Source organism: Cotesia typhae, unplaced genomic scaffold (genome assembly GCF_013202065.1).
Source record: "Cotesia typhae breed Kobodo isofemale line unplaced genomic scaffold, CoteBio_Ctyphae contig_11, whole genome shotgun sequence".
Classification (NCBI taxonomy): Eukaryota; Metazoa; Arthropoda; class Insecta; order Hymenoptera; family Braconidae; genus Cotesia; species Cotesia typhae.
Genome location: NW_027423711.1, coordinates 3,628,703 through 3,644,490, shown reverse-complemented (window position 1 = coordinate 3,644,490; position 15,788 = coordinate 3,628,703). Strand labels below are relative to the sequence as shown.

Below are 15,788 nucleotides of genomic sequence, written 5' to 3'. Positions count from 1 at the left end.
TTCAATTTTACTTACGTATCTGCCGAAAGAATATTTGGAAAAAAAATTATCTTGGAATCTCGGGTAAAATTGGACCAGTCAACCTGAGAAAAAATAATCATATATACCTTAATAATTTTTTAAAAAATGATTTTGCTGTCATTGTTTTTCATTTTGAAAGTCAATAAATTTAATTGTTAAAAATTATCAAGAAAGAAAAATTTTTATAGCTAATTTCTCTCTTCTCGATGAAAAAAAAAAATTAAATTAAAAAACTTGTACTGTAAAATAAAATAAAAAAAAATAATATAAAACTAAATAAAAAAAAAAAAAACATTATCAATAATGTACTTTTGAAAGTGACGTAAGACAATGTAAATATTTGATAAATATCTCTTAAAAATCAATTATGTATAAATATAATAATACCAATAATAATAATAATAATAATAATAATAATAATAATAATAATAATAATAATAATAATAATAATAATAATAATAATAATAATAATAATAATAATAATAATAATAATAATGACATATTCTGTACGCGGCATTAACAATTATTATAACAGATAATATTAAAAATAATAAAGTGAAAATATATTAATAATTATAAATATTAGTTAATGTTAATTAAATATTGCGAGATGAATAGAAAAATTCCTTCCAGCTTTAAATTTATCTTCCGGCATTTAATAAATGTCTCGCCTATTTAAAACCCAGAAAAAAAAAATATAATTTAGTTTTTTCAATTATCGATAATTATGTAATTATTGTAATTAGAATTTCACTATTAATTATTAATTAATACTATTATTATTGTCATTATTAATGATTATTATAAATAAAAATAAACGCTGTTAAAATTTGTAAATATTACTTGTTTAAATATTCATACATATTATTAGACAATAATATATTTAAAGTATCCATATAGATATCAGACCGTTATTTAACCTCAGATACTTTTTTACCTCTTTTACTTCCCCCGAGTCTCAACAACATCTATTTATTTTTTTCTCCACTCACGAGCTTTGAGGTAATTTTTATGCACATAAATTTTCCAGCTCTGTATTAAAGCTTAAGAATTTGCATAGAGCAATATATTCCATAAATTTTCATGAAGCTTTTTTTCATAATGTGAATTAAATTCGTGAAAGAAGGTAGAAAAATTTTTCATACATTTTATTTAATATTTAAACTAGCATTTAAACTTTTTGAATATATTTATTATTTTGACTTTTATCCATTACTTATGTATATTTAATCATTATTTTTTCAATAGTGATAAATTAGGAATAAAAAAGTTTTAATCATTGAAGAAAAAAAAATTACAGAAGTCGCTTTATTTATCAAAAAAAAAAAAAAAAAAAAAAAAAAAAAAATTAAAAGTTTATGTCCGTGAATAGCAATTAAATATGCAAGAAAAAAAAATTTTTTTTTAGAATCAATTGTTGAGGACTGTCGTAGTAAACTACCAGAATTTTTAAATTAAAAAATAAGTCCAAAGAAAAGGGAAAAAAAAGCTTAATGAGAAAGGGAATAAACGGCAGTAGTTACTAGTTAGGCAAACTGCCCCATCGTTAACGATCCAATATGTTTTCGCTCCCTAATATTCGGAAGCAGCAGTGGAAAAGGTTGACGATGCGTTGAAACAATCTTAGACTACAGGCCAGCAAAGTAATGTTGTATGGACCCTTATAGTTATAGATTTAACTCGCCCCTTCACGTACTAAGGGAAGTACATTCTCCGGACAAATATGTTGAGTCTCATTTTCTCAAGTAGTTTGAGATTTTCCGGTTTAGTTCCTCGTATAAAATACGTCTTGGCGTTTTTTCAAGAGGCTTAGACATTAGCATTTGATTCAGGACGCTAACGACAGAGGGAGCAGCCATTTCAATGGGACAGAGTGGTACAAATAGAGTTTGTGGAGAACAAGAAGCAGAGAATTAGATGGAGTATGAGAGATGGGAGAAGTTTTATCTTTAGTGAATAGAACCAGGAGTTTGAGATAACTCGGTTGGTTAGGTAGATGGCGTGGCAACTTGTGCCACGACACACAATGACCCACGCGCGAGCTTCCAACAGGGCAGATTGGACAGTTATTGCATTCTGGGTAAGATTAATTGAGCTGAGAGTATGCTATATACCAGAGAAGGCAAGTAGATCATGTTTTTCTCTCTCGCTTACACTTTGTACTCTTAACTGTCTGTTTGTCTGTCTGTCTTTGTTTACTAGCGTAACTATTACCCAGTACAGTTAACCCACTGGTATCTTTACGTGTTTTCGAAGCTATGCAGTTGGTTAGGGGCCCAAGACACGAGATAGAAGACTGAAACGGGTGATGATTAACTGCTTGCTACAGGGAAAATCAATCCAAACCCTCAAGTTATAATCATCACATCCCATTGATAGTAATTGAGATGAGAGTTATTAAATAACTTTGGTTAAAGTGATTAACTTTTATTGTTTTTATTCAATATACTTAGATTTTATTATTTTGTTTTACTGTTTGAGATATTGCTTGATATGATTCACTTTTCACATTTACAATTTTTCAATATACTTTTTTGTGAATTATATTTCTATTCCCTATAATTTTCTTATAAACAAACTGATAACAATGAAAATTGTTCGTAATCAAATCAATTTTGAGGTGATTAATTTTCTGATATGACTTGATTTCAATCTTGTTTTAAAATAAGAATAATAGAAAAATTACATTATAAATAGTAATAACGGCCGCTTTATATAAAAACTTGAAAAATTACAGTTCAAAATAACATTTTTATAAATTCAAACTTTGAATGTTTGAATATTTACATTTTACGATGTGATTCTTACAAAATCTGTACTAATTACAATTTGAAACTAATTTTTCCAGTTTTTTATATGAAGTGCTACATTACATTATGTAATGTAATTTTTTTCTTTTTCTTCTTTCCGTGCAAATATTGGATCAATTTTTGTATAATTTGCCATAATAAATCATGTAAACATTTCTAGAAAAGATAAAAAATTTTAATTAATTAAGAGGGTTTTTAACGCTAATTTTAATCTTGTTTAATCATACATTGGTCTAGTACTGTGAATAAAAATTTTTATCATCACTATTAATCGAAACAAATTTTTTTCATCATACTAGATCAGTGCAATCAGGAATGAAATACTAATTTGATTGAAGCAAATATTCCAAAAATAAAAAAATTACTTAAAAAAAAACCAGTCGCTTGAAAAATTAATTTTCTTGATTATTAATTTCAGGAATTAAGATCAATACATCCCCGGTCGATGAATTAATATTAACACTAAATTCATGAGTACCTGTTATTAAAAGTACATTAATCCACCCTCTCACGTTCTTGTTGGCTCATTAATAATATAATTACTAAATAAAACCTTATCTCTGCACTAACAAAAACAATTTAAAACATTCAAATTAGTTAAATAAAAAATCGCACTCATTTAATTTTTAATGTTTATGACCCATATATTTGTATATATATATATATATATATATATATATATATATATATATATATATATATATATATATATATATATATATGTACAAGTGTGTGTAATAAAAGAAAGTCTTATAGAATCATAAAAAGACAAGCGCGTTTTAGAGTATATATACCAGACAAGAACGATATACGTTATGTCTATTAAGGTATTCACGACCCCTTGGAGGCCGTCCCTTCTTTTTGAAATATAGCCCTTGGTTCATACACCACACTTGCATATACGTCGCACCTAACCGCTCTTCTTCTACTTCATCTCGTACTAGTGTATCTGTCTCTGTGCAGCTAAAAAGATAAAAAGAGTATATATGGAAAGCGAGAAAGAGCACACGCGACATGAGTGGGTAACAGTTCTCCACAGTGTATAACCACTCTGAGTCGCGGCTTTCCGTATTATTTACTATTCTCGCTCCCGTATGTATGACATATTGCAATAAGCCGTTTACTTCTATACTTTTACTCTCCGTGCGAGTATAAAAGTTCTTATAAAATTCTCTTTTTTACTAAAACTGTAGCAATTAAAATTTTTTCAAATTCAACATGAGTTTGAAAAGTCAAAAGTACTATTATTGATCATTAAGAAGGTTTTAAATACAAATTTTTTCATGCACAGTGATTTGGCCCTTTAAAAATTGAATAACACTATAGACTCACATAAAAAAAGCCAAGAAAATATTTTTCTTCCTAATTATTTTCTTGAGCGAAAAAAAAATTTTTTTTTGACACAAGAAATTTCACTTATTCCAACAAAATTAATTCTCTTGCTTTAACAAATACGTATCTTGATCCAAAAAAATTTATTTTAGTCTTGAGCCAGGAATTTTGTTCTCCAGTCAAGAAATTTTTCTTTCTGGGAACCTGAATCAACTCAAATAATTTTACTATTACGTTTTTAAAATTAGTTAAGAAAATACGAACGATAAATTTTAAAAATAATATTAAAAACTTTTCTTTCTCTTTTTATACTTCAACACTCATTAAAATCTACAAAAATTTTTTCTGATTTATTTTTGGACAGATTTCTCTTCTTCAAAGTCCCAAAAAAAGCTTTGGAAACTTGTCGAGCGCAAAACACTCGATATGTTTGATAGTTTATTTTTCCTTCATTTTTAATGCAGATCCGTATAAATTTATCGCAATGTCTCCTGGGATGTACCTAGCTTGGGTCCCAATATGAACGACAGGATACACATCCTAGTGAATAATGTACTAATGTACTTTTCCGTGTCAACGCGATACGGGGGATTAGAAACCCGTAACCGGACTTGAAGGTTTATTTACACGCTCCGTTTACATTCAATCCTCGAAAATTCAGTTACAGTTTGAATTATTGTTTTTAATTCATCGTTATTTATTGCAATATATAATTCAATTACTCTGAGAAAATTAAATAATCATATATCATTCTTTATTAATTTAATTAATGTGTATTAATTAATTGATTGGTCGTATGATTTTCAGTGACACTCGGTCACACCTTCCTGTTTTATGACCGAGAATTAAATGGAATATTTTTTGGGCTAGACTTTTAATGACTTACCAACATACAAATATATGTATTAATATAATAATATAATTAATTATAATATTATCTTGGGGTATCTTGACATATTTATATTTATATACTGACAAGAAGTGTTGAAATTATAATTCATGGGAATCTAAAAAAAAAATAATAATTTAATAAATTTTGTAATTGAATTCCCAAAAAAATTTCAAATATTCTCGATTTAATCCAAATTTTGTTGTTATAAAATTTTAACATATCATAAAATAAATTATTAATATGCCATTGAATAAATTTATGATTAATTTCTTTAGTTACTAAGCTATCTTTTAATTATATTAAGCTTTAGTTTATATAGAGCCATAAATTAACTTTCATACGCTGTCAAAATTTTCAACATTGTAAAATATTTAAGTAACTCTTTTATTGGCCCTTTGGGCTGTTAGGTTTATGTAAATAAATAATAAGGACATCAATAATCCAATTAAGTTAAAAATAATGAAAATAATCTAATATAAATACGATAATAGGATTAAATAAAAAAATTAAAAGCATAAATAGTTATTTGTTAAAAGAATATAATAACAACAGAGTTGCTGGGAATTGAAATCTCATTGGGATAAAATAGGCGTGACGAGTTGATTCGTTATAACTCGTTTTACTCGTTGGTATTATATCCAGTAGTGTGTTAAGTCTCATCGCACGTTATATTTCGAGTCATCCACAAGGATTTTCCGCGTCAAGCGCTTATCATATCATCCACCCGTTTTATTTATTCATTTTTTTTTCTATAGATCTATACATTGATATAGATGTATATGTATAAATGTAGAAATTGGTAGCGAAGATTAAAAACAACGTCAATTTTAAATTATTATCTACTGTTTGTGAACGACTATCAAGTCATAAACGTGAAAAACAAGGCTAATAGAATTTTTTAGAAGGAGATTATTTTTGCCAATTTTGATGCACTCATCTAACTTTATAATTCTTTCTCTTGTTATTTTACCTTCGCTCTTTACTTCTTTTCTATTCATACACACATATTCATATATTTAATATACATATATATATATATATATATATATATATATATATATATATATATATATATATATATATATATATATATATATATATATATATATACACGACACAACAATTTTGATATCAAAAAAACCTGCATACGGTAGATTATCAGCCGACAAGATGAAAGAGTTTTAATTCATTGTTTTTCATTTTCATTTTTTCATTATTTATTTTTTTTTTTTTTTTTGTCAACGTAATACGACTTTGACAATTTAAACGCGACTACCTACCAGAAAAATTAACTTTCTGCGGAACGTGACAGCTATGGAAAATTATTTTCTGAATTGTATCGTACGTTTAATCACTTTTCAACGTCCGAACTTTAATTCGATTCTTTTCAGTATTTAAATATTCATGATTTATCAAAGATTGGTAAATTTTATTTTATTTTTATTCCGTATTTAAAAATGAAAATTTCTAAGTAATACACAAAAATTCTTAAGAAAAAATTAATTATTTTAAAATAAAAGTAATAATTAATTTTTTTTTTTTTTTTTTTCGTAAAAAATTCCGTCAACCATTTAAAAGTAAAATATTAAGCGCACATTTATTTTTTTATTTAGAAGTAAAGTGGCGTAAAAAAACGGGGTTAAAATAAATAGCCAAACGAGTAAAGAAATTCTCGAGAATAAAACAAATAGCATTGTTGAAGTGAAAGGGCTTGTAGCACGCGCCAATGCGATCAGTCAAGAAGTACCGCGGTCTATTTTGTTGGCCACAAAGCTAATAAAAACTCAAATCGATTACTTTTACAATTGTAAACTTGTCTTGTTATTTAATGGTGTTTTTATTTCAACGTTAACCATTTAAAAACTACTCTTAATAAATAAAAAAAAAAAAAAAAAAAAAAAAAAAATTACAGAACATTAATAAACAAACTAAATGATTCAACAAATCATTAAAGCTCCCGAGAGATTGTCCGTTGATGATACTCATAAATAAATAATGTGTCGTGTCGACGATCGTTTTCACAAGAGTGATTATTCGTCGGTAAACTCTTCGTTTCTACGACACAGGGAATGGACCCCCAAGGACTAAAGGATCCTTCGACGAACAACTTTTATACACATACTCTATCTCATTCGACTTGCATCATTGATGAAACGATCTTGCCTTGTAAATATTTTTTATCCCTATCCCTTTTCATCCCTACCTTAATAATATAATAATTATCATTATTATTCTTTAGTTTTTATTAACCCGCCATTTAATTCAATTAAATCAAATCAATATAAATGAAAATTCCTTAAGATATTTTCAATTCATTTTTAAGATAATTTTATACTGAATGATAGAAGTTTGTTTTAATAATTAATCGAAACAAGCCCAGGAAAAATAATTTTTTATTCTCAAATTGAGAAGAAAAGTTTTTAAATAAATTAAATATTACTTTAAAAAATTGAATTAATTACTCAAAATAATTCCTTTTCCCTACATAAAGTTCAATTAATTTCAGGTGTTTTATTAATGGGTTGAATTTAACACAATTACAATAATACAAAAAATTTTTGTACTTTAAGAAAAGAAAATAAATTATTTTTAAAATGGTTTAACTGATCCCTATTTTTGATAATTTAATTAAATACAGTGAAAAATAAATTAACTTGATTAAAAAGAAAAATTCTTGAGCCAAAAAAATTATTTTGAAGAGTTTTATGATCTTGATTCAATACAAAAAATTTTGAAGTAAATTATTAAATTAAAATGTAAACATTACATTCTACAATGTAATTCTCATAAAATCTGTAATAATTACAATCTGAAACTGTAATTTTTTCAGTTTTCTTTAAGATGGGCCACTTTTACATTATATCATGTAATTTTTCCATTTTTCTTTTTTCCGTGTTCAAAATCTATATCTAAAAATGTAAAATGTTAAAAACCAACTACACAGAAAGAAAGTCTTGAGTCAAGCGTAAATTTTCTTAAATCAAGAAAATCTTAAGGAAGATTGAAAATTTCTTGAATGAAGTTAAATTTTTTTAAGCCAAAAAAATTTCTTCTTGCTCCAAAATAATTTCGGTCTTCCTTACAATTTTCTTGATTCAAGAAATTATGAAAATTAACTTAGCAGATAGTTGATAATTTTAAGAATATTTCGTAACAAAAAATTTATAAAAAAAATTGACTTTTAGAAATTTAAAAAAACTACAAATGCAATTTTTTGGAGCAAATTTATTTGTTAAAAAAATTAAAAAATTGTCAAGTGACAGCTAACTTTAATATCATCAAGAAATTTTTTTTTCTCAGTACTCAAGGAATGAATTGATGATAATCTGAAATTTTTTCTCAACATGCAATTATTATTTATATGATCTTAATTATTTGCTCCGTAAACTTATCTAAAACTCAATATATCCCTAAACACTTAATTTTATTCAAATTATTATTATTCTCTTGACGTGCTTGAACAACTGATTAAGTCTTGTGTGTTAAAAAAAAAAAAATTCGAAAGACATTAAGTTTAAGACATTAGAAAAGAAGGTATTATTGCGTGATCTCTCGGGACTATTTCCCCATTTCCCTTAGGTTGGCTTTAACTTAAAGTCGATGTTATACACTCAGTACTGTTGAAGAAAATGAGATGGGTGACGGGACCACGTAGCGTCGTAACTCAGTTTCTACGGTATCTTCTCGATCGACGGGCAAGAATACTTTATGCGAAACGTTTCGACGTCACCGCCACTTCGACAGCCGATAGAATAAGAGGATGAAAAAGTGGGTGATGCTTGAGCAGGAAGAAGAGAAGAAATATAAAAGAAGAAGGAAGAGGAAGAAAAAAGTTGAAAGAAAAAAAAAAAAACGTTGAGGTGGAGCAAACTTTAAGTATTCTATGCGTCGTGCGGACTAGGACTCGACGAGGGAGGCTTCTTATACAAGATGGAGGATATAGATGGACCTTTAACCTCATACCATGACCAACCCTATCGTTACCCCACAACCACAGCTTAGATATAGAGAAGATAGCTACATATAGATATTATATCAGCTATGTCGCAGAAACCAACAACATTTCACTTCTTATTGGTTACGTATTGCCATCCATTTGTGTATAGCTGTGACATCGATGTTGGACATTTTCCGCATAAAATTTTCATCTTTGAAGAGAGTCCCACAGTTGTTATATTTCATCAAAATGGAATGAAGTATAAAGACTACTTTTAAATATTGATATTTAAACGATTCTGAAAGGTTAAGTGATACTTTTGGTTCAACTTATATATTGCTCTGAATAAAACTATGTTTTTAATATACACAGAAAAAAAAATTTCTTGAACCAAGACTTAAAAAAAAAAAAAAAAATATATATATATATATATCAAAAAAATAAAATAGAAATTTTATCCAAAATTTTTTCAACTTTTAAAGGCAAAAAAGCTATCAAAATCATGATACTGAAGTTAGCTGACATTAAAAATTATTTTAAAATTTCATAATAATGCAATTATTATAAAAAAAATTAAATTAAAAAATTTCACATGTGAAAATAAATAAAAATTACAAGTGAAAATTTTCAGAAGCATTTTTTTATCGTAATTAATTTGTTATTAAAATTTTTGAAATTGACACCTGACGGCTAACTTCAGTATCATATCAAAATCTTTATTTTTTTTCACGACATTTTTTATCATAAATGCGCTGTAAAAACAAGCAGAATCAAACAAAAAAATATGAAAATGTTAATTTTTCACTTGTAAATAATACCAGTCTAGGATTAAAGCGAAGAAAAAAATGTTTTTTTTTTTTTTAATTTCACTTTTGATGTTTTTGATTTTATAAATGTGAAATTTTTACAATAATTTGTTTGTTGAAAACTGTTTCTATGTTTTATTTTATTTGTAATACTCATTAAAAAAACCGAAATAACTTTCTATAAATAATCCATCGAATATCCGGGAAATTAAAAATGTCGGATGTAAACCCAGAATAAAAAAAAATACTGAGACAAAGAAAAAAGTATTAAAAAATATTGTACTGACTAGAAAACGAATACTTTTTATGACACTGAAGTTAGCAGACGTCTAAAAATTTTTGATTTTTTTTTTATTAATTAAATTACAACTAAAAAAATATTTCTTAAAAATTGCACTTGTAGTTTTTCAAGTGTTTTACATGTGAAATTTTTTTTTAATTGTTTAATTGAAATTTTTTCAATTAAAAATTTCTAAAAATTTTAAAATGGCGGCTAACTTCATTTTCATTACTTTTTTCTTTGTCTCAATACTTTTTTTTTAATCAGGGGGATAATTTTTTTCATAATTAGAAACCATCCTTTTTTTTCAATGAATTTTAGAATTTTAAAGTTATGCATGAAAAAAAAAAAACCAATTAAAAAAAATCTCAATAAAAAACACTTACTCAGTCAAAAATTAACCTTATTTTTCAATATTCCAAAATTTTGCGTTTTGCCGGTTCTTCTTATATATTATCACTCAAAAAATTCACTACACTTACAACAATTCACTACACTACACAACAATAATGTCACCACTACATAACTTTTGAATAAAATATTTAAACACAACAATTATTAATTAAATATCAAAGAAGAAAAATGAAAACCGTTTCAAATAACTTTTTATAAAAAAAAAAAAATGAGTGTCACTGGAGAGAATAACCGTTTACTAATGTATTTACTATGTTTACTACAATAGATGTCTTTCCTTGCTTAGAGTCGGAGCACAACTGTTATATCTCCAGCCGCGTTGGAAGATTATAAACTTATCGGCTCGGCTCGGTCGGTAAAAAAGAAACAAATGTCACGCATCACGTGACGGCAATAATTAGATAATGTTGTGTTGGCCCGTTGGCAGTTTCGCTGTCGGCCAGAAATTAAATTCACATCACTGGAGTTTTTAATAAAATAAGTAATTAGTAATTGTCCAGTCACTGGACTTTTGACATAAAATAATGTCATCTTTATATAAATTTATTATTTATAAAATTGTTTTTTTATTACTAACCCAATTTTGTGTGTCGGAGGAAATTTTGGGATGTGGCGGCTTTATCAAAAGCCATACAAACATTGATTACTCCAAAGTACAGGTTAAATTGTAAGTGATAAAATTTTTAGGATTTTTTTTTACTGAAAAAATTATTACAAAAAAATTAAAAAAAAATGCATTTGTCAAAAACTTTAAAAACTGTAAGTGCAATTTTTTAAAAATATTTTTTTGTTCTAATTTTATTATTGAAAAAAAAAAAAAAAAAATTAAAAACCTCGGCTAATTTTAGAATTATAAATTTTTTAGTTATTTCTTATAAATTATATTTATTTAAATATTTTTATAAAAATGAAGTTAGCCGATATTTCAAAATTTTTAGAAATTTTTTTTAAAAAAAATTTCACTTAAAAAATTAAAAAAAAAATTGTCACGTGTAAAATACTTGAAAAAATATAAGTGCAATTTTTTATAAATTTTTTTTATTTGTAATTTAATTAATAAAAAAAATCATAAATTTTTAAACGTCTGCTAACTTTAGTTTCATATATTTTTAAATATTTATTAGTTATATTAAAAATTAATGTAAAAAATTAATTCAATAAATATTTTACAGGTTTACTAAATCAGGCAGTTTAAAAGATTACAGTGAGGCTGCACCCAATTCAGGATATTACTTTTTACCTTTATATGACAATGATAAAGGTGAATACATATTAAAGGTGATTTTAATTTTTTATTATATATTAAAAAAAATTTTTTTTTAAATTGACATGTAGAAATTAAAAAAAATTTTTAAATTAAATAATTTTTCGGAAGAAATTTGTTTGTTAAAAAAAATAAAAAAATGGTCAAATAACAGCTAACATTAATGTCACAATAATACACGTTGTTTATTAAAAGTAAAAAAAAATGATAAAACTGAAATCATGAAACATTTGACAATTTTTCGAATTTTTCTTTACAGATAAATTTTTATAAAAAATAATAATCTTGTATCTTATAAAAATATAACACAAAATAATTAAACAGGTTGAACCACCCCGAGGTTGGAGTTTCGAGCCCACGGAAGTTCGTTTAGTAGTAGACGGAGTGAATGATTTATGCAGTCAAGGTAAAGACATAAATTTCAAATTTAACGGGTTTGGTATTACTGGAAAAGTAATAAGTCAAGGATCCAACGATGGACCGACTGGTGTCACGGTGTCGCTGTATAAAAGCAGCAATCACGAAGTAGTTGAACGAGTAACAACAACATCGCAGGGCGGTATTTTTTCATTCACTCCAATCCAACCAGGTAAATACATTCTGGTAGCTTCTCACCCGCACTGGGCGTTTGAAAAAAACACTGTTGAAGTGACAGTCCGAGAAGGTAACACTGAGTTACCAAACAACAGTTTAATAATATTCGGGTATGATGTAAGCGGGCAGATAACCAGCGAGCCCGAAAATGAGCCAGTCGTAGATGTTTCAATTTTACTGTTTGGTACAGGAAAAATAAAAAATTGCAAGACACCAGTAACCAACGAAGGTAACACAGAAAATGGCAAAGCTTTGTGTCAAATCAAGTCCGACAAAAATGGTAAATTTAAATTCTCATCGGTTTCAAACGGTGATTACACTTTTGTCCCATACTTTGCTAATTTCCAGACAAAATTTGATGTTGAACCGGCTAAAGTACCGTTCAACATACAGCACAATGACTTGATAGTCCCGGGAACCTTCAAGGTAACAGGTTTCACAGTCGCTGGACGCGTGATGATGGATAAGAACACACCACTGGCTAACGCAAGAGTTTTTTTGTCGGGTAAAGAAATCGCCAAAACAAATTCAATTGGCGCTTATACGATTGACAAAATGAAAGCCGGCCAGTATTTATTAAAAGTAGAGGCCAACGATGTTCAATTCGATGAACAAATGGTTAAAATATCACCAAGCGAGCATCACTTGCCGGATGTTCTGCCTTCTTCTTACAAAGTGTGTGGTTCTGTGACTCTATCAACCAAAGGAACTCTCCACCACCGCAAAATAATGATTGTAAATTCTGGTAAAACATTTAAGCGCGAGGTTGAAACTGATCCTCAGACTGGGCAGTATTGTCTGTACCTTGTGCCGGATAATTATCAAGTAAGCGTTATTGTGACAGCTGAAGAGAAAACCAAGGGCCTTCAATTCTTCCCAATTCAGCAAACCATCGAGGTATCCAGCAAACCAATTAAAAATATAAATTTCTTACAATTAAAAGCCACCCTTCTAGGATCCGTCGCGTGTTTAAAAAATTCTGACTGCAGCAAAGCTTCTGTAACTTTGAAAGTACTCGACGGAGTTACCGTTCAAACAATTCCTATTAAAGATGGACGGTACGAATTTACCGAAGTACTTCCGGGTCATTACGAAGTTTTGATTGACACAGATGTTTTCTGCTGGGAGAATCCGAGCCATCGAGTTTTGATAACATCAGAACGCGCTGAAATTCCTGTTTTTAAACAAACTGGATTTTCAGTGACATTTATTTCTTCTCACGACTCTGCGGTAGAATTTATAGATCCGGTTAAAGGAAAGAAAGTAGCTCTGACTCTTCCTCTTGGCAGTACGAGACACTGCGTATCAAGCCCTGGTGAGTATAAATTCATCCCCAAAAGCTGTCACGTATACGCAAAGGATTCATACGCTTGGGACACTAAAACTCAACAGCCAATAATTTTATCATCAACCGAGCACAGACACCGAGGGAAGATACTCAGCAATGCCGGCGTTGACAATGTTAAAATCAAAATAGAATCTGGCGGAGACTCGACTACTTTTGGTCCGCTCAAATACACAAAAAATGGAGACAGTTATCGTTATAATTTTGAGTTTAATGCTCACACAGACTCTACTTACGTTATCACACCGATTTCTGACATCATGCTGTTCAATCCTTCCTCATTGAAGGTCGTCGGAAGCAACGATTGCCACAATGACGTAGCGACGTTGATAGGCAACCTGGGAAAAATCGTCAGCGGAAAAATATCTCCAGCTCTTGAAGGAGTTACCATCCAAATTTACGGCAAAGACAAAAGCTCGCCGGTCCACACACTGGTTACCCAAAAAGACGGAGGCTATCGTATCGGGCCGCTGGACGGTACGATCGAGTACAGTGTCACTGCTGAAAAAGTCGGCTACGCTATCAGTGAGCCGGACGCTAACGGAGTTTTCTCCGCACACAAACTCGCTGAGATTATTGTCGAGGTGACAGATCAAGCTGACGATTCTTCTTTACAAGGAGTTCTGCTGTCATTATCTGGCGGACAGAGCTACCGTAAAAATAGCATCACGCCTGAGCAAGGCCAGCTGTCGTTCAACTCTCTGTCTCCAGGAGAGTACTACCTCAGGCCGATGATGAAAGAGTACAGATTCGATCCTCCGTCTAAGATGATCACTGTGACAGAGGGCGCGACTCTCCGGGTTAAATTGTCCGGTAATAGAGTTGCGTTCAGCGCTTACGGAGTAGTGACTTCTCTGAACGGCGAGCCTGAAGCTGGCTTGATCGTGGAAGCTCAGGGCCAAGGAGACTGCGCGAATCTTCAGGAAGAAGCGACTACTGAAGAGAACGGAAATTTCAGAATCAGAGGACTGCAACCGACTTGCATGTATATAATCCGTTTGAAACCAAATACTGAAGTTAATTCCCACATTCACCGAGTCTCTCCGAGCTCTATTGTCGCCCAGGCGACTGAAGACATCAGCAAGCTTCGTTTTGTCGCTTTTCATCCAATTTCACGCACTGACTTGGCCGTACGTGTTTTCTCCGACCCACCGGAGCACTATCGCACGCTTAAAGTCAAACTCTGTCGAGAAGATCAACCGGACTCGCCTATTCACACCGCTAAAATAGACCCGCAACAGTCAAGTAAATTTACGAGCCACAGCAATCCTGGATTTTTGATCCACTTGCCTTCTTTGCAGTCCAATGGACGCAAGTACTTTGTTCAGTTGGACACTTCTCTGTCGCCATTCATGTACAAGTACAGGATTGTTCCTAATTATTTTGAAGCTAACACTTCTTTTAAAGCTATCACTTTCAATTTTAATGCTGAGCGCAAAGTTGATCAGGGAGAAATGAGTCAGTCCTCCATACTCGCTCTCCCATTTATCATGATGGTTGCGCTTGCGTTTTTGAATCGTGATAAATTGTGGAGCTGGTTGAATTCCGCTGTTGATTATTGGAGCAAATCTACTCCTATGTCTAGATCTTCTCAGCCTGTTGCGCCGATTGATCCTCGGGCTGATGATATTATTGTCGAACAAATTATGAATATCAATAAACGGAAAACAAAACCTCGTAAGACTTAAGTTTTAGAAATTACCAATTTATTGGGATTTTTGGAGGATGGCTAAATCAATTAGTAAAAAAAAAAAAAATTTACTAAAATAAAAGACCCATTTATTAATAACACTTGTAATTTTATTTTAATTAAAAAAAAGAAAACAAATCTAATAAATTAATAAATGTAATTTTTTAATTATGAATTTTAAGAAAATTAGTTTTTTGAGAATATTTCGCCTTCCAGATGACATAAGGGCGTATAAAAAATTTTTTTTCGTGTAATAAAAATTCTTTTTTTTTTTTTTTTCTAAGTCCAAAAAAATTTTTAGTTAGGAGAAAAATTTTTTTGCATTTTTACACGTTTCATACAAAAATACGTCGGTTCTAAAAAAAAAATTTTTTTTTTTAAATTAAAAATTTTTTTTTGGACT

The 15,788-nt window shown here is 29.1% G+C and overlaps 1 protein-coding gene and 1 long non-coding RNA gene across 3 annotated transcripts in view; one reads left to right on the top strand and one right to left on the bottom strand.

Moving 5' to 3' along the window:
• LOC141525588 (uncharacterized) overlaps positions 1–10,662 on the bottom strand; it is a 64,936-nt gene extending 54,274 nt beyond the window's left edge. For both annotated transcript variants that reach the window (XR_012478865.1, XR_012478864.1), the window contains exons 1-2: positions 10,465–10,662; positions 16–83 (exon numbers count right to left, since the gene is read on the bottom strand). This is a non-coding gene — a long non-coding RNA (uncharacterized LOC141525588). The remainder of the gene's footprint in view (positions 1–15; positions 84–10,464) is intronic.
• A 263-nt stretch (positions 10,663–10,925) lies between these two features.
• Positions 10,926–15,433, top strand: LOC141524236 (BOS complex subunit NOMO3). The gene is made up of 3 exons (XM_074237979.1): positions 10,926–11,159; positions 11,665–11,770; positions 12,081–15,433. The coding sequence occupies exons 1-3, from the start codon at positions 11,017–11,019 to the stop codon at positions 15,381–15,383; spliced, it is 3,552 nt and encodes a 1,183-aa protein (XP_074094080.1). The 5' UTR covers positions 10,926–11,016; the 3' UTR covers positions 15,384–15,433.
• The last annotated feature ends 355 nt before the right edge of the window (positions 15,434–15,788 follow it).

Coding starts and splice junctions, on each gene's coding strand:
- LOC141524236 (XM_074237979.1), top strand. CDS start 11,017: ATGTCATCTTTATATAAATTTATTATTTATAAAATTGTTTTTTTATTA. Junction 11,160..11,664: donor TCCAAAGTACAGGTTAAATT/GTAAGTGATAAA, acceptor AATATTTTACAG/GTTTACTAAATCAGGCAGTT. Junction 11,771..12,080: donor AAGGTGAATACATATTAAAG/GTGATTTTAATT, acceptor ATAATTAAACAG/GTTGAACCACCCCGAGGTTG.